The 19,205-nt window shown below is 44.4% G+C and overlaps 1 protein-coding gene across 1 annotated transcript in view; it reads right to left on the bottom strand.

Annotated features, from left to right (window-relative positions):
* Window positions 1–322: 322 nt before the first annotated feature.
* The window catches only part of chsy1 (chondroitin sulfate synthase 1), a 54,969-nt gene continuing 36,086 nt past the window's right edge, over window positions 323–19,205 (bottom strand). Inside the window, exon 3 of the mRNA XM_071908911.2 lies at window positions 323–3,588. Coding sequence (XP_071765012.2) covers window positions 1,996–3,588 — 1,593 coding nt within the window. The 3' untranslated portion in view covers window positions 323–1,995. The remainder of the gene's footprint in view (window positions 3,589–19,205) is intronic.

Genomic DNA, 19,205 nt, shown 5'->3' with positions numbered 1-19,205 from the left:
AAAGCTGAACTCAACACTGGAAACTGAGTTCATAAATCCAGTTTTAACAGCGAGTTTTCAGTATCACCACCCGTTTGACTCAGGAAGACTCCCAGCGCCGGTGCATCCGACTATACTGATGAAAGCAAACGTCTAGCTTCATCTGCTCCTCTGAATTAAAGCGTGCGTGTCAGTCATCTCTTTGAGCGGGACGCCTCTCCTCCTGCTACGATGGAAGAGGTGAAACTTTTTTTCTTTCTGCTTTTGTAGCGCCTCTCATCCTGGCAGGAGATACGTCTGAGCATGTAACAGGGGAAGATAAAATACCACAAAAGCATCACAATTTTGATAAAGATTTTCCCCATTTTATTTCTTTTTAAATATAAAACCTTTCCCAGTTGGACAGGGTTGAAAGAACAGAAATTACAAAAAAGCCCAAGAAAATAAAAACACTATGATGAGAGTCATTCATCCGGTTACATTTGTCTTACAAATTAGCCATTCACCTGTTAGGGGCTGAACTATTGAAGAGGAGCATTTACCCAATGGAGTGCTACAACGGCCCTGCCCATAGGAACCAGTACACAGGCAAGGACCAGAGAATGCATGGAAATAATTCAGCCCTGCCATTCTATCATTATAACCCATTAAAACTCGATGAGGGAATATCCTTCCCTCAAACCTGTAAAACAGGACTGGACAATGGTGTTTTCACATCACAGTTCAATGGGACCAGCGCCGGGACCACAGCTCTTTTGACTGGGACCAGCCGCAACAGTTTTTATTTTAACATAAACAAAACGATAAAAAGAGACAGCGATGCACGTGACTTGACCCGGCCCACCAGAGCGCTGCTCCCATGTCAGCCCGCTAAAACGAAACCTGCCTCAACATCATTATTTATTATTCCCACGAATACCATCAGAAAGGTTTAGGATAGGGCTTGTGTGTTCACTCTCTCCATTCTACAACCAGTTTCATGTTTGTGCCTGCACCACCTAGAAAACAACACACACACACACGCACACGCACACGCACACACACACACACACACTGATACCTAAAGCAGACTGTGCAAAACTCTTTGGTGATAATGAGTTTAAGAAAAAGAACATGGAAAAAAAACACTATCCCACAACTGAGATGGTTATACAATCTTTCCAATATACATATTCGAACAGTCAGAGAGCAGAAAATGGAGCCTGCAAATTCAATAAATTAGACAGCGGAAGATGAATTGCAGATACTAAATCCAGCAGTTGGGTTCACAGAAATTAATCATAAATGAAAATACAAAATCCAGGAGAAACAATAACAGTGTTATTTTGTATTACCAAAACCATAAAAGCAAACGAACAAACAAAAGACATTGCAAATCAAAGAAATCAAATAAAATGGCCCTCGGTCATAATTAAGATAGTTGTGATTTAAGTCAACTTTTTCATTCATGAAATGTTGTTGATAATCACTCTCTTGTAAACATTCACAATCAAGAGTTTAGTTATGTTTAGAGCACTGCTGGTCATAGAATACGTCAACACAAGTCCGTTTTGCGCACACAACACAAATGTAATACTTAAGGACCATGTAGGTGTACTTCACTGAGGTACACATTAATAACCCCTAGTTCCCCCATTCCCCATTGTCTTGACAGATAACACATATTGGTCTTTATTACTGTACTGGTAACAGACTTCAGGAGCCTCCAGGCCCCTATTGTAATCAGGCTCATCTGGAAGAATATTGGTCAATATTCTTTTAAATCTTTATTATTAATCAAAAAAATGTACTTCTACACTAGAGTCAAGTCTGTTTCAGTTCACGGTTCATCTTGGTGTTTTTGTACATTTTCTTAAAAAAAAGACACGTATTTTTCAAAATATATCCATGTGAAGTCTTTGATTTCAGTAAAAAATAAATTAGGTAGTGAAAAACACCACTAAGCGGAAAGAGCGAGGCCAGGCCGGGCCGGGCCGGGCAGGTTCGGTTCGTTCCGGTTCTTTGGCCCGGCTTTTCTCACGCTGTCCTAACCGAGCCGTTATTGCTGGCCAGCCTCCTGAAGCCGTGGTCGTTCTTCTCCAGCCACAGTTCGGCCAGCTGCTGCGTCGAACCGTGCGACGAGGCTTTGGAGCCGAGGCACATCTTGTATTGCTTCGCCTCCAGGTTGGGGTCACATATGACCGGGTGGTGGACGTGCACTATCCCCGTGTCCGTGCTTCTGAACAACTTAATCCCTGACTGGACAAATTTATTAAAGAGGTCCACGTCCTCCAATCCCCACCCTTGTATGGAGGTGTCAAAGCCCCCCGCTCTGATCAAGTCTCCCTTGTAGACGCAGACGATGCCGAAGCCGTAGTGCCTCCACAGGCCCGTCTTGGAGGTGAAGACGTAGTGGTTGTCGCTGGGGACCTTCCCGGCGTACACCACCTTTGGGTCGTACTGGCTGAAGATGATGGGGAAGTAGGTCTGCTCTCCCAGCGCCGTATTGCCCCGACATCGCTTGAGGAACTCGGCGGTGAAGAGCAGGTCCACGTCGCAGTAGAAGAGCAGCGAGTCGTTGGAGAAGTGAGCGGAGCCCACCTCCAGAGCCAGGGCCCTGGAGAAGGAGCCGGCCACGGGCTTGATCTCCATCTCGGCCCGGGGGTACTTCATGTGGTACTCCCTCATCAGCTCCACCTGCTTGACCCGCTCGGTGTTGTTGTCCGTGCTGAAGAGCAGGATCAGCAGCTTGACGTTCTGGTTGGGGATCAGACAAACGCGTTCAAAGTTGGCCATGAAGCGCACGAAGATGTCGTAGCGTCCCGACAGAGGCACCAGGATGTTGACTTTCTTCTCTTTGGGCTCCCTCTGGTCCTGGCCGGAGGTGGCCAGCTTGAAGGGCACCAGCATCTTGAGGGAGTTGGAGAGGAAGGAAAGGGAGTCGGACTCTTTGTTGATGCGGCTGGCCAAGGCGCTGGCATCCATTTCCTCCTCCTCTTTGAACTGGATCTGGCTGAAGGTCTGCTGCAGGTAGGCATGCCTCCTCACGGGAACTGTCATGGTCTTTCCTTTGTGCTTCTTGTACAGCAGCAGCAGATCCAGTACATACTCTGCCCCGTACAAAGGATTGACCCTTCGATAGCCATACTGGATTTCTTTGAAATCAATAACCCGTCCCCGCGTCTTGGCGTTGGCGTTGATCATCTCCATCACTTGCATGATGATGTCATCCAGGGCTTGCCTCTGGGAGGAGTCCATGCCGCGGCGGGGGGGCTGGCCGTCAGACGAGGAGAACAGGTACTTCCCCGTCAGGAACTCCCACTCCAGCACCTCCTCCCTCTGCCGCGGGTGGAAGCGCATGAAGGAGGGCGGCATGCCCAGCTGGAGGTCCTCTCGGCTGGGCTCGGCCGCCCCGTAGCGCCCCATCTGGACGATCTCCCGGTGGAGCTGGATGGTGCGGTGGCGTAGGTCGGCGATCTTGCGGCTGAGCATGTAGCTGTGCAGGCGGTACTGGTAGGGAGGGTTCTTGTTGGGGTGGAGGGTGATGGCACGGTGGATCTTGCTGTTGTGGAGATCTCGAATGTAGCCCTTCTTGTTTGGCTCGTAGTTCTCATAGAACAGCTGCTGCATCTGTGGAGACAGAAAGAGAGGGAGGAGTGGTGTTATTACACATGCACACACAAATACAAAATATCATTTTTGCCGCTTCTGCTTTATTTGACAGGAGAGTGACATGAGACATCAGCTGGACTCAAACCCATGACGTTGCAAGCACCTACTATGCACTTTGATCATAGTCTGCTGACTGCTTCTTTAAACCTTCTCTGAACACATGCTAACATACTGAACATAGCCTGGCTTCAGTGTGGATGTGTACCATATATGTGAGCCAACAGAAATGCAGTTTAACCTACATTCTGCTGATGCAAAGTACAGATTATAAGGGTCTAAGCACCCCACTCCACACTCCAAAACTGACGAGTAACTTGCTTCACTGAGTGAGTGAGTGTTTACTCCAAACCTGTTGAAGCTTTACAAACCTAATGTTCCCCAAATCACAGGAGGCTGTATGTGTAAACAGTGGGACAGCTGCTTAGGCCCCCATTGGCAGCAACTCAACCGTGGTCAAGAAGGCAGGGTCTGTGTTGTTGCCTCCCAATGAAGGGAGCATCAGAAAGCCAGAGGTTTCATTTACGAACGACGGTAGCCCCAAGAAAGCCCAATTTGAGAGGACGGCTCTGGAATGCGGCCACAAGCCCAATCCCCAGGGAAAGGCCTTACACAGAAACAGACAGGACAGGCCTGAGACCTGTGGAAAGCGATACCCGAACCTGAATATGATCACAGGAACTGCTTGAGTAACTCTTTGCTTTTCCATGCTTCTAGCCTGCGTTCCTCTGCACCTTGGAGCGGGCACACTGCCAATCAAAACAAGCTGCAGCCTTGTCATCAATGGAAGTCTTGAGCGAAGCGAGGGTGAGGGGTCAGCCTTTACATCTGAAACCAGAGCATCGCATGTGCCACAGCTTTAACGGGAATTCATGTGTAGTATTCCTTCCCATAGCAAACACGTACTGCGGTAGTATTCTACAAGGTTCGAGCAGGAGCAGGAGAATTTCCTACATTTGTGGTAACTAGGAGGCTTCGTTTCTGCAATGCCTTTACTCATATTCCTTTCATTCACCAGGAAAAACTTAAAGCCTTACAGAAAATTCAGTAATTTACTTCCCCAAGGTTTATTCCAGGCCTAGTTCAGTTGAGAGCGAGGAGACTGTAGAGGAAAGCACTATGTCAGGTCGGACTGTATCCAGCTGGGAAACACCAGCGGTCATCAGCTGACAGCCAATTGCTCAGGATGTTTATGTCTTTCGCTCCCGTGGCTTCATCGTCATTAGCACCCTCCCTAATTGTCTGACCTTTACTTTTTGCGGGCACCGTTGCAACTTATGACTCATTACCACGATTTCTTCACAGTCATTAACCCCACAACACCGCTGCCCGCTAATCAACCGGAATGGCTCGCTAACAAAGGAGAGACAAAGATAAATCAGAAGTTATTGCCAGGAGTTGAAGCCATTTCCAACAGAGATGTTATGTGGATAGCTTGGGGGCTTGATATTAAGCTGTTCAGAAATCACTGTTCTGAGATCTGAACCCCGACGCTGGACTCCTTTACACAAGCCTTGGTACCACTTTTTCATAGACTCAAACATGGAAATAAGTGCTTCAATGTAAGATTGCATCTTCACTGGAGACCTACTTTTTCAGTGTGCTATAACGACATACTAAATCAGTCGTGTCCATCTTATCTCTCCACTGCCCTATTACATATCCCGTAACCTCAACTGAGTCAATGCAAACACAATTATCAAAGCAAAGCAAGGCAAACAGTATTATCAAGCCAACAACATGATCAATTACGGAGGACAAAGCTATCTTAAGTGAAGGGAGATGCCAAACCAATGAACACGGTGTGAGCCCATGAGAAGGGATTGTGTCGTGATTACATTAGTGAAGTGATACCATTATCCCGCAGTGCTTCAGGGCTTAAATAAACACGCTGCTACAGGCGAGAAGTTCACAAATGCCCTAAAATTGGCTAGCTAACACAAAGAAACCCTCTCTGCATATGGATAAATCTTCAGCCTGGCAACCTTCAGGACTAGCTCAGGAAATCCTATTGGAGGAACCCTGTGAAATCTGTGTTAATAAAGCTGCAACACAGCCAAAGCAAACACCAAGCACGGACTCAGTTTACTATTTAACAGATATTACAGAGGACATGTTCCCTGTAATTGCCCTTAAGGGTGAGAATAGAGTGAGGCTGACTTCCTATGAATGGCACAATTCATCAAGACAGCAAGCCAGAGGAAAAAACAGGGTATAGGCTGGAACAGGTTAAGATTGCGGTAGACTAGGCCTTAACGATGCATCCCTGTTTGAAAGCCTCCAGGATAGGCTGGTGGGTTACAGCCTTAGCCCTGGCATTCCTGTTATTCAAGTTTGATATAGTGCAAGCTATCCCCGGCACACGCTCATCTGTTTTATGCAAGCTAAATCTTGGGACTTTCCAAGTGTGCGTTTCTGTGTGTCTGTTCCTCTTCGTATCTGCAAAGAGAAACCCACTGAATGTCGCCGAATGAGCGAGAGCGTGCGGCCAGCTCTCGAGAGCAGAGGTGTACTGTTAAATTATGGTCCAGTGACATTAACGGTTCCCGCTGCCGAGTCCACACGTGCTAGTAGCCATCTATCAGCAGAAGGGGTGTGTGTGTGTGTGTGTGTGTGTGTTTGCGTGCAATGAAGATTACGTCTGCCTTGCTGGAAAGGGCTGGTGCAGCGAGGGGAGTAGCTGCAGGGAAAGGGAAGGCCGATGAAGCCGGATGCAAACGGCTAAGTCAGAGCGGTAAGTGAGGCGAGCGGAGCAGTGTGGCTTCAGCTTGGGCTGTGTTTAATCTGCAGGACAATAGTCAGCGCCTGCCTCCGAGTGGGCCATGCAAATCTAATTGGAGACGCCATTATGCTGCTGTAATTGGCTCTTTTGTAGTGGAGGGTAGTCTGTCCAAACTAATTTCTCTGCCTATGGAAAGGCCTCTCACACCTATGGCAGCTCCATAATAGGCCGAGAATTGATGTGTGCGACGGGAGGCGGTTGTACCAACAGCTGCATCGTGACACGAGATGACTTCATCAATATTAGCCGTCTAGCTTGTGGACTGCCGGGGCGCTGAGTGAGACGTTTAAATCAATAGCATTCTGATCTGCGGGACTGTACAGTCTAGCGTACAGAAATGGCTGAGGAATACACTGCAGCTGAAGTCATTTAATCATACGGAGACAAAGTTGGCCCAATCCAATTTGACTTCTCCCATGAACTTCAAAAAAGGTATTGGTTCTGAACTCTAAACGTTCATAAATCTTTTATGTGAAAGTTGATGAGCTGAACAGCATATATTTGATCTATAATCTTCTGGGAGAACCTTGTTATTCCAGAGGAGAGCACTGCAGTTTGCGAGAGACATAAAGATAACGAAATATATATATCCTCTCATGGTTTGGATGAGAATAAGAAGCCTTGCCTGATATTCTTCTTCATGTAACCAGGTCAAATTCCTTGTGCACCAGTTGTACAAGTGATTCTGACAGGGATGTAACAAGTTTGTGACACCAAATTTCACAATACAAAAATTTGACGATATGCATTGTGGATCTGAAAACATGTTAGATTTCAGCTGCAGCCTAATATCAAATAAATTACATTCAGTTGGTATTTTCTCTTTTGCATGTTATAGACTTTGTAAAGGATTTGTACAACTCGAAACTACAATGTTTTCCCTACAGCCACTCCGGGGCTCCATAACACTGCATGCCAAAAGATATAAACAAACCAGAAGGATCAGATTACTTCCAAATCGAGAATGAAAAATAGAATGCCCATAAAACGGCAACACAGGATCCCCGCAAGAGAATAATGACATTTCAGCTGAGTCAGCAGAGGAAGTGAAGTAAGAGGAGAGGTTGTGGCCTGGATTCGTTTGATAAAGCATCCACAAATCTGAGGTGCAGTTCCACCAGGGCCAGGTCAGGATATTAGAGAGGCAGCAGGCAGGATATGAGAAGGAGAAGAGACCAAGAACCTCACTACTGCCAAACCCAGAGACTAGAGCAGAGTAGGTTAATTCTGGTCCTATACCATCTACTGTACATAAAGACAACAGACACTGGTTGAAAAAGGCCATGTGTATTTCTTCTTAGGCTTAATTTCCATAGTGCTTAGAATGACACAGCCTGGGCTACTACAACTATTTTGAACTGCAAACAAACAGAGGCCAGAAACACTAACTCTGCAATATTCATTGTTTTATTATTTGGATATTGGCCCAGATAGCGAGTCTAGAGAATTGCAGGGGGTTTGTGTGAGTAAACAAGCTGTGTAGCTGTACTGTCGAATTACCCACAGGGATGCCTATGCATGCACTGACATGTTACTGTCAGTTCTCTGCAACAAAACCAGTGTCAATCTGATAAGCAATTGACTTATCTACGTCACAGTCACTTTATCTAAGACTATATCATCCTGTCAGCACTGCATCGTCTGAACAGCAGGCGCATGAGAGGTATTCAGGAAAAAATGCAGTAGTAGTAGTAGTACAAAATAGCTGAAGCTCAAAAAGTAAAACATTTACATAATCAGTTACATGTAAACATACACTTATGATCACATTCAGACTTCAATCACGGACAGTTTATTTCACAATTCATTTCCTTCACTCCAAACTTGTGTTTCCAGTTATGCCGCTGCTGCCGGGATTGATGATTCAACACATCGGCATACTGTATATCGCCAGTTCAAATCCCCAGACCGGCTGGGATGATCTCGGCAGGGAAAGTGAATGAGTAACATTATCCTCTGCTTCAACAACTACACTATACTCCAGTGGAGCTGCTCAGTGGCTAACAGTAGAAGCCTGTGGCTGTGCTGGGCAGCTCCTAGGTGTGAAAATGTGTAGTGAACAATCAGTGATAGAGAATGGAGAAACCCTGCTAGACAGTAGGAGGTCATGTCTAAAATATTCAATAATTAAATGGGCTTCCATTATACTGCTTCTGCTTAGTCATGTTATTTCAATCCTAAATAAGAATAAGGATGTGATTAATCTTCCAGGCTGCGCCTAGCCATGTGCTGCACATCAGCATGTGGAGACATTCACCTTGATAACCGCCTTATCACTCAGTGCTGCCATTGGATTTGAGCTCCGGTTACGGCAGCATGCTGAGAGCACCAACAAAGGAGGAATGTGAAACAGGCCCTTTGGTTTGCGTCTCTGCCGAGGGCCGGACAGGACTGGGTGACAGGGAGCAGAAAAGGCCCTTTGTTCCCTCCAGCCGGTCCCTCTATCCAGATGTCTTCTTTAGCTAAGGCTCTCAGGGAGAGCTGGGTGATATGCACTTTTACTTGTACTAACCAAGTAATGATAAATACCTTGCTTGTCATCCAGAAATTACACTTAGGAGGAAAAATGCGCCCTTGAATACTCTTACGTTGTTTGATATCATTTTGTGATATCAAACAAGTGATATCACCTTTGTGAGGTTCAATGCATTCCAGGGGTTGTGATGAAGTGATGTAATTTACTTTTTTGGTGAACCCACTTTCCCTTAACCTGCTTCTTCTACTTCAGTTAGTGATTTCCTACATTTCCTAGAATACCTTTCAAGAAACCCCAGAGAAGGGACATGAACTTGTTGCTTTCAATCAAAGGTGGGCGTAAGGCATACAAATATAGCTAGCTAGCAATCTAGTTTGTGAACATTGGGGCGTGTCTATGATCGCCGCCTTGCTGTCTTGTGGCTGCACTGTATTATGATCTACTGAGGCTACTATCAGTAGAGAAATTAGTATAATTTCCCCTTCTGTGATGGATTTCTCCCTGTATATTGAACATCACTGCAAAATGGCGGCTCTTGCTCTTTGATTGTGAGGGACTGACACCAAACATTTATTGTTAATGTTATATGATTGAAGCTACACTGGACATATCTCGACATGATGCCATGTCTTCTGCATTTGGCCATTTATCTACAGGAATAAGAAAAGTACACCACCAAACAACATAATGGGCAAGGTACACTGCCAATAGCTGTTTTTTAATAGTTTTTTAGGGTGGATTTTTCCTGTAATTAATCTGAACCACAGTCATTTCCAATTGTAGTGATTTTGCAAGAGAGTGAACCCAGCAGCACAACGTGGGGGGTCAGACAGCCAATCTAGCTTTGGTGTCCCTGTCATCTGACAGCTTTCTCCCCCATTCAGACTTGAGGGAGGTAGAGTGAACATGCCTAGCGACCGCAGGCTGGCCATGACAGTTAGTGTCACTGTTTTCTTCGTGTCAGCTCGGCCACAGCTGACGCAGTTATAAACCCAGCAGAAGACAGATATGGCAGTCCTTGCCTCGCTCCACGTAAACACAGTGCAGTGTCCCATAAACTAAAACTCACACCGCATTTGATTGCTCCTCGTAAATTCATTAATTGGTAAATTTATCACATGACCAATTTGTACACGAGGTAATACAAGTTTGGGTGTTCCTTTAGCCTACATCAGAAAAATCAGTACTAATGAGATCAAAGGTTTCAAATTCAACTACATCATTTTTCTTGATGCATGCGGTTTGATCATAGCTTAGGTCAATATCATATTACTAGCTCATGATGATGTTTAATGGACAAACATATTTGCCATCTTTCTCACCACAAGAGATGAAAGCTCAGTCACACATAACAACTCATTAGGTCAAGTATCTGTGAACTACAAGTTTTCCACTTATACTTAAGACTTTGTTGGGGTCAAACTTGCTATCTGTTTACAGATAGCAAACATAAATGCATGCTCAAATTAATGCTTCTCTCCAAAGGCAACGTAGCCTTTTTCACTGAGACTTTGGCCCAGCGTGTTGAGCCCACAATTCAAGTGAAAGCCAAAGTTGGTGATCAAGAAACCCCCAAGTAGCCTACACCTAGCTATATCAAGCCCTGTGGGGCAAGCTTCAAGATGAGCCTGAGGTCAGCTGTTAGGGATTCATTTAAAGTAGCACTAGGCAACATTTTTATGTAAAAGTCCAGCCTTATTAGCCTAAATCACAAATTGGGGCTAAACAGCAGCCAGCGAGTGCTCCGTCCAGAGAAAGCTGGACTCGCTGAACTCTTCACCACCCCCACCCCCACCAGACACTAAGAGGAAGACATTTAGTTTACTGATGTCAGCTTACAGGATTTCTAGGTAATGAAGTCTTCAAAACTCAAATAGTTATCTCTCGCTACCATTTGGGACTGCCAGTGTAGCAAAATTGCCTAGTGCAGCTTTAATATTTCGAGAAGATTAAAATGTTAATAGTCTCCCATCTACAAGCTGAACCAGGTTTAACTTAAGCAGCTCTGAGAAGCCTCTAGCCCTTACAGAACATTACAGTGGCTGCTATGTGCCAAACACATTGCCACACCATATGGATTTTCCATCTGGAAAAAAATGCCTTTTCTTAGAGGGTCTTGTATTGATTTGCTGGTAAAGCCATTTTGCAGAGAAAAGACTTAGAAAAGAAAGAATAGCTTACTTGACAGTGGCGGTGGGATTTGATGGAGAGGTAAGACAATAACAACAACCCCCTTATCTTTGTCAAGGCCTTCTATCTGGAGAATTAAAGTAAATACAATGGAATAGTTATCTGGAGAGATAAGCCGTTGTGGGAGAGAGATTCCTGGCTTAACTCAGACTGAAGCCTCCATCTCCCAAATAGGCCTCAACCGACCAGGCTCTCTCCTCATATCAACCCCCCAAAATACAACCTCCTCTTCTGGGTGGATAGGCAGGATATCAGTGGGTGACTGTGGGACGGCTGATATCATATCCAAACACACTGGGAGTGGTTTAAATAAGCATCCAGTGTTTAATGGACCAAGAATAAACCTATAGGGAGCCTATCTCTGTAGTCCCACTTAAGGCTGAGGTAACAGTTCTTCTTACAATAAATAAGCTCATCTATGGAAGTATAGGATACCAAATGCAGTCTAGTCTTTCATGCTTATAGGTACAGCCTGAAAACGATAACCTCTGGATAAAAAGAGCCTTTGTCCCAATCTAATTATCTCTGAAAACGTCTCACTTATTCTTTAATAAAGTAAGAACTGGTCCTAGAAGCAGAGTGCTGAAAGCAGTCCTCTAAAAGCCTAGTGTTGAATTTCTACCTTTGGCACAGAAGCTACAGACAAAGCTCTGCTAACTGCCAAAGAACAGACAGAAAAATCTAAAGAGCTGAAAAACAAAAAAGAAAAAAGCATTTGGAAATTCAGGATGACAAAAAAATGCACTGCTGGAAATTCCATATGTACTGTACCTCATCTACTGATTCTACAGACTGAGCAAGGAAGACAGCCAAGCACCTGGCAGAGGCTCCTAGACACTGTCTCACAACAGTAGCAGCCATTACAGGTCGCAGTTACCCAGAATGCAACTCAATGTCTCGTTCCTGCACATCGGGCACTTTTCAGCTCCAAACAGGATCTTACAAATTAGCAGGGGACCAATATATCTCACAAAAACTTAATAAGCCAGACCTGGCCACAATCATGGCGTAATGATGAAAATCTCTCATGAGGCTGAAATGTTCCATCCTCCAGTATGAATAGAAGTACCGGGGTTGGTTTACGGTATGGCAGCTATGCACCAAATACAAAGACACTGGCAATGACTGTGCAGAGCAATACTGAATGAAAGTTAATAAAAATACCCTGAAGGAGACAGTAACTGTGCTTCCACACTGCTAGCAACACAATAAGTAAGAGTTGCAGAGTTGTGTGACCAGGAAAATGTATCACAAGCTCGTCAGCCGAGAGTAGTTGGCCACAGCTGAACTTTTTGCACTCATTGACCGTCAACAATCAGCCAATCAGATTTCCACACTTTTTTGTTTCCCTACCGATGGAAGAATACTTCGATTGCTTGCAGTATATACAAGCAGTTATACTGTCAAATGCTTTTTGTTTAATTATTGGAAGATATTCAACGCATCATTCACAGGCATGGCAACTTCAGAAATATCAGTATAACACAAAATAAATAGATAAAATGAAACTTTATTGATCCACTTGGGGAAATAGGGTGGTTACAGCAGCAGCAAAATAGTAATAAGATACAACAAGGAAGAATAGAGTATAGGAGTAAAGATAATGTAACAATTCCAATGTGTAGAGAATATATTAAGTAGAAATCTTTACAACTTTCTGTAACAAAGAAAGCTTACAGTTTATATACATGATGTGCAAAATGTGCATTGTATGCACATTACCAGATCCACAGAAGCCCAAACATATGTACAGAAAGTGTCTAGATGATTGCTTTGTAAAAAAGCTATTCACCTCATCAAAATATTCTCAGGAGACCAAAGAGAGAGGATACTACAACACAACCAAGAAGACCTCACACAAAGGAAAAGCAGAACTAGACACTTGCTTCACTTCCTCTGAGATAAGGCTGCATCATGCAGCCATGCTTTTTCAAAGGCAAGAGTCAACGTCAACATTGTTCGTCTCCTCAGACTCAGATACAACAGAGCCGCTCGACAAAATATTTTCCTTAAAGCTAACTGAGGTACCAGAGTTCATTGATTATTCTGGTTGTATCACCAGCAGCTGACTGTGGGGGAGCCTTGTTGACACTGCAGGGTATAGCAGTATCAACAAGTCTGTAAGCTGGAACTTTCACTGTTCCACCGAGGGTTTGACCGATATAGGTTTCTGAAGGCCGATACTGATACTGAACTTTACAAATGAAGCTGCTGATAGATAATATTTTGTGACAATATTCAATATCTTTAAATGTGACCCTTTTTATTAATTATCAGACACATCCCTAACTGAAATTATGGGTTTTTTGATAGCATAGTACAGTGGCTGTAGAAAAATGAGACCAAAATTGGTAAATCGGTTAATTCTCTGTGTTGCTGTATTTGGTATGATTTGGCGTGAAATGTGACTCACTTATGACACAAAGATAGAGCCTCAACCAAAACAGAAAGAGGACTGACTTGCTCTACTTGTTCGTATGGAAACAAACCAAGTGGCGGGTCATCATTGGGAAAGTGATGTAAAACACTACCAATAAGGGACTGAAGGGGTGGCCAAAGTCATCGAGTTTCAAATTGTACTGGTAGTAGCTTTAACAACAGGCCGACAGTGACCTCATATAACCCTAGTTCAACCCACAGACGGGGAAAAAATAAAAACAACAAAACAGAGAGAGAGATTAAGCTCTTTGGCATCCCTCCAAGGTGGAAATGAGTGTACAGAACAGGCCTATGTCAGTCCAGACTCTACTGTAGATGAATGAGGAGTGTCTCAGAATAACACTGGATGGTATTCAAGTCAGTAGGAGACAACAACACGCATCCAGAGTCGGCTGCACAGTTCCCGTAGTGCTGGGCTGAACCCTCTGGTGGGCTGAAGTCGGGACTTGTGGTCAATTCCTACTAGTGAATGTCGCGTTGAGCCTGGGTTGATGAATTAAAATGAACTCCGGTATAGCAGTCCATTTATTTAGAAAGGCCATAGCACAGAAACATCACAGCCAATGCTGCTGTGTAATCAGTCAAAGACAAACGCAAGCGAGCGGAAGATGTGTAGAGAATTAATGCTTCTGTTGTAGCAGCTGTTGGTATACAGTCTGTTACAAATGGTTGCTGCCGATGCTCAAAGTGAACTCGCATGCTTGGGAGGGTTAACTTCACATATCATGGTACTATGCAGGAACAGAAAGCGTTTCATGTCATGTTAATTCACAAAGCCTTTACTGTACATAAATGTAATAAGAATTTACAGTGTTAGAACACATCTGAAGGCTAGGCATAATCCCACAGTGACTTTAATCATGCCGTACTAGAGGCTGCCTTCACTCTCTGATCAACACATTCTTTCAAAACAAGTTCAAGAATCTCAAGAGGCAAGCACACTTTCATCTTGTATTTAAAAAAACATGGCCAAAAATACCCACTCAGAGAAAAGCCCATAAAGGCAAGTCACTGAAGGCGGGGTCAATGGTTTTTACAGCATTCTGCTGTGCTAGTGTGCCCTCTGCCATGGCAGTGGATCAGCCATGAACTAGACTCTCCTGACAGAGGCCAGACCTCCTTCCCTGTACAAACACTTATCTGGACGTCTATGAAAAAAAGCCAGTCAAGGAAAAACACAAAGGACAAACTGGTGTGGTGAGAAAGTGAAGGGATGAATGTCAGGCCTTTCAAAGGGCCTGTCTTTAGTTCAGAGGTGGTGTAATGTCGTGCAGCGTTGAGGACTGAGGGCTATGCAGCAGAGATACAACCGCCGTATTGTGTTGGAGGGGGAAGGAGGCTGAAGCCGCAGGGATGTGCATGTCAGGAGGGTGAGTTGGCCTCGGCTGCAGCCTGGCAGCACAACAGAGAGATGCTGCCTCCTCCTCTTCTCTTCCCTCCGTCCATCCTTCACCCTCCCTCTAAAAATACCAGGCCAGACAGAGGAGCGAGGCGAGGCGAGGCTCATCCCATTCACAGACCTGCCAGCAAACTACAGCTTCTGCCACACTTCAGCTGTACAGCTCACGAGGCCCAAGGGCCATATTGTTGACCATTTGTTCATATAGCTCAGGGTGTGTATATCTTCCGAGACCAATTCCACACGCATCTCGATATAGAATCAACAGTTCAATGCGCTTAAGATACAATTTAAGCAACCAACAATTCAATACGATTCAGTATAGTCAAACATATAGATATAGTTTGCCATTGGTTGCAAGAATCCTTAGGTATAAATTAATCCAGGTATGTGTGAGAGAGAAAGATGTACATTAAAATGGTCTCCTTCACATTTTGATGACAATGATGACATCCCATTTTAAATCTCATTTTTAGTTAGAAAAAATGAAAAGCCATCAACTCAAAATAGTCCTTTAAACAGAAAGAGTGCGATGGCTTCAGTAATGGATTTTAATTGTGCAGAAGTGTTGGTTTTTTGATACCTTTTTCAGCGCTAGTGCTGCCACTGGCTGCAGGTGAAGAGGAGCAGGCAGGGACAGTCTCTCCCACAGCGAGTCCATAGTGTCTCTTCATGTTTGCCCGATACAAGCTGTTAGAATCGATGCAGTTGTATCTTAGACAGTGAGCCCCGCGCATCGATTGGAATCGGTGAATCGTTACATTAGGAGCCTCCGAGATGGAAACTACTGCGCTACTTTCAGCCCCATTGAGTCTTTTTGTGGCTGCGCTGGTGTTCTTTATATTTTCACATCATAGAGAGACAAATCCTAGGCTGAATACCTATGAGACCCCAGGAGGGAACTCAATGTGGTTCATAAATTATATCATCTTAAGAAAATGAATAATCAGAAACCTCCCCTTACTGAAATGATCAAAAATGCAAACTAAGAATAAAATAGAAGAGAATTCTCTCATTTTCAGGCAGTACTGTGACTCATCTCAAGGCCAACTCCCTTTTGTAGATTACATCTTGGTGGTCATTCTGCTTTTCACGGCTCGTGCCTTGCCAAAACTGCCACAGAGATAGACCCTTATTTACCAGGCAACATTTTCTACACATTTTTGTAGCCCATATTACTCCTTTAAGTCAAAATGAAAGCGCATCTTGCTTCCATAATTTCATGTAGGCCTATTTCTGGATGCTGGGGTAGGACATAATGTTGGGAAGAATCACTCAAAAGTGGCCGACAGTGTAATCCAATAGGATATCCATTGGGAGTGGGTCTGTTCAAAAATGTGTGATGGTGTTATTGGTTAGAATTTTTATGTATACCAACTGGTACGCCATGAAGTAACCACTAAAAATCTGTTTTCCAAGAAGCAATGTAAAAGTAATGGGGAATTCATTCATTTTGTGTGTTGTATAATGTTTTGGTGTTAAACAGGTGTACATTACGACATGGAAAATTACCTAGAAAGGTGAAAAAGTAATTTCTCATTTCATTGTGGGGGGGAACGCTGGCATGCACATTTCACAACAGGACTGACCTCTTCTCATGAGTGGCCTTATGCATTCCTTATGCATATATAAATGCGGCTGACAAACACTCCAGGCCTGACCAAACACTTTGTGTATATACACTCGTACCTCACAAGGTGTTGCACCAGAGGATGAGAAGGTTAAAGTCAACAGAGGACAATCAGAGTCAGAAACAACACCGCACAATGGATCAGTCAGAGGTGAAGGCCTCCTAGTGTGATCTAGTGTAAATATCAAATGAGTGTTTGTGTTTGACCAGGCGTGATATAGATGAGGCCTTCCCGTCAAAGCCTCACCTCGGGCCCACAGCAATCATTCAGCATTATAACTAGAAGGCAGCAGCTGACAACCGCTTCATTACCGCCTGTCTGCTCGCACAGGAGTGGACCATGGGTGGATCCACGGCATAAAACGCTCCCTGACATCAAGGCAAAAGCCTAAATTAAAACCCTCCATAAAAACGAAGGGCAAAACTAGCCAATATTGGTCGACTTTTTTTCTTTTTTTTATTGTCGATGGTAATTATAGCTCTGCGGTGGGCAGCGGCATACTTGCGGAGTCCCGGTGGTCCGTGGAGCTAGCATTTAGTGAGCGCCGCCCAAGGAAGCCGGAGGAAGAACAGGAACTGGGATGTGGGTGTAGGAAAGCGCAGAGACAAACGTTTATACACACACGCCGATGACTGAAAGTGAATATGTTTAAGTAAGCCTATAATCTTCACCTCGGTCCCTGCCCTAAACAATCTGTCCATTCTAAAAGCAAATCTGCCTTTGAAGTCCAATTTCTCAACTCGGTCGTGTTTACAGGTTTTATCGCAGTGTGTAAACTAGGTGAGGAGGTGCATAAAACGCCACCTATGAAATAAGCAGGGGGCCCCTGTGTGACAAGTAGGGGCTCTCCAGCTGGATCCTTCCAAACAACCATTAAAGTCTGCTAGGAGGTTGAGGGAGGACAAAAGAGATGGCAAAGGAACATATGTAATAAGCAACTACAAGTAAAATCTTTGACATAGGCAAGGCCCTAAATTACAATATGCTTAACAATCTGTGACTTTCATCGAAATAAATGTCTGTTTTGCTACTCTCTATCGCTGATTGATACAACACAACAGTGATTCAACCTAGGTGATCTCCGGGAAGTGCAGTGCAGAAACACCGCAGCAATGACCGCCTAGCAACAAAGAGCGCCTAGCAACAAAGATGGAGACATAAAAACATTTTAAAAAACTAGACTTTCTCCTTTAAGTAAAGTTTGCAACAAAATAAATTATACTATTAAGGATTTATCTTGCCATGCTCACTGTTCCGAGCCATTTTCTATCAACACTGGTGAGTGCTGATGTGTTTTCCTGCCAGAAACGCTCCTTCCTGACTGGGGAGTAAAAGTACTGAAGTGCCTTAAGGGAGACGTGGCTATGCTTCGGTACATAAAGTACATAGACTGAGGAGCGATATTTACAGGGTGCCTACGCATTTTCACTCTGAAAATTGGTATTCAATATGATGTTATATTGACAGTAGTTGGGTACTATCATACATCACTATACATAAAATGTATAGTGATGTATATATCTGGATTGTATAACAATATTTTTTTCCAAATCTATCCATACTTTTTGTGCAATCTCCAATCTCTGCAAGCTTTCAAGATCTGTAACTTCATTTTTCATACTTTTCAAGACTTTCCACACCTGTGTAGGAACATCTTCAACACGCAACTTTCATCTGACAGCCAAAACATCCACTTTGAACCTCTACTTGACACTGCGCTGATCCTGTACCATGCAGCCCCTTCCCAGAGAACAACATTCTTGCCCTATACAGGTGGAAAGTAGGAGCAGTGAAGGGTTAAAGTGAAAGAATGATGCAGAACGGTGAAGCTGCGGAGAGGAGCAAGCACAGGGTTTCCATGCAAATCTAAAATTTTAAAGAGTGTTTTGGGGAACTCGGCCGGGGGAGTTGAGACATGCATAGAGCGGTCAGCTTTTCAGATCCCCCCTCCTCCTCCTCCCCACTCTCAACCCTGTGGCCTGCCCAGAAGGGGGATGGCGGGAGCGGGTTACTAATTACAACCCTGTCCCCGTTTGATCCTGCCGATAGCGTGGCCGTCCGACCCCCAGGTAGAGGGGCCGACAGCTGCAGGCCGATGGTTACAGCTCCTGGTCCAGATGTCACCACTAATACACGCAGCAGGCCTGGGAAACTGACTAGGATGCCCATTTGCTTCCTCCTACCAGCCCATGTGACAGCTAACTACTGCCTGCTGACACACAAACAGTCAGACAGTCAGATGAAGAGCACCAGGTTACCCTGGTCACAGCGGTGGTGAAGGACAATATTCACCTAAGATCAAAATTTTCACACCTATAGCCCGCTTTGGTCCAAATCAGAAGATGAGTTGTTACATTGTTACTTTGTTACATTTCCCATGGCAAAATGTCAAGAAAACTGTAATTTATCAGTAAAAGCCACATGTGAACAGTCATTTCCTTCACTGGTGAGATATTTGGTGCAGGAGGAGACTTTCTTCTGGGGTAAACAAATGTGGAGCATCAGCATCAGCTGGGTTTGTGGATCAAAATAACTCTAAATGAACTAGGTGTGAAACCGCTCTTATTATTTCAAAGCCTGAAGTGGTTTCCTCCTCAGATCAGTGGGTGGTTTCCTGGGATGTTTTCAAACCAACCCTGCAGCACTTCGTTTGGAGTGAGA

This window comes from Centroberyx gerrardi, chromosome 1 (genome assembly GCF_048128805.1).
Source record: "Centroberyx gerrardi isolate f3 chromosome 1, fCenGer3.hap1.cur.20231027, whole genome shotgun sequence".
Lineage (NCBI taxonomy): Eukaryota > Metazoa > Chordata > Actinopteri > Beryciformes > Berycidae > Centroberyx > Centroberyx gerrardi.
Note: the sequence above shows the minus strand (reverse complement) of the source record. Positions and strands in the feature narration are given on the sequence as shown.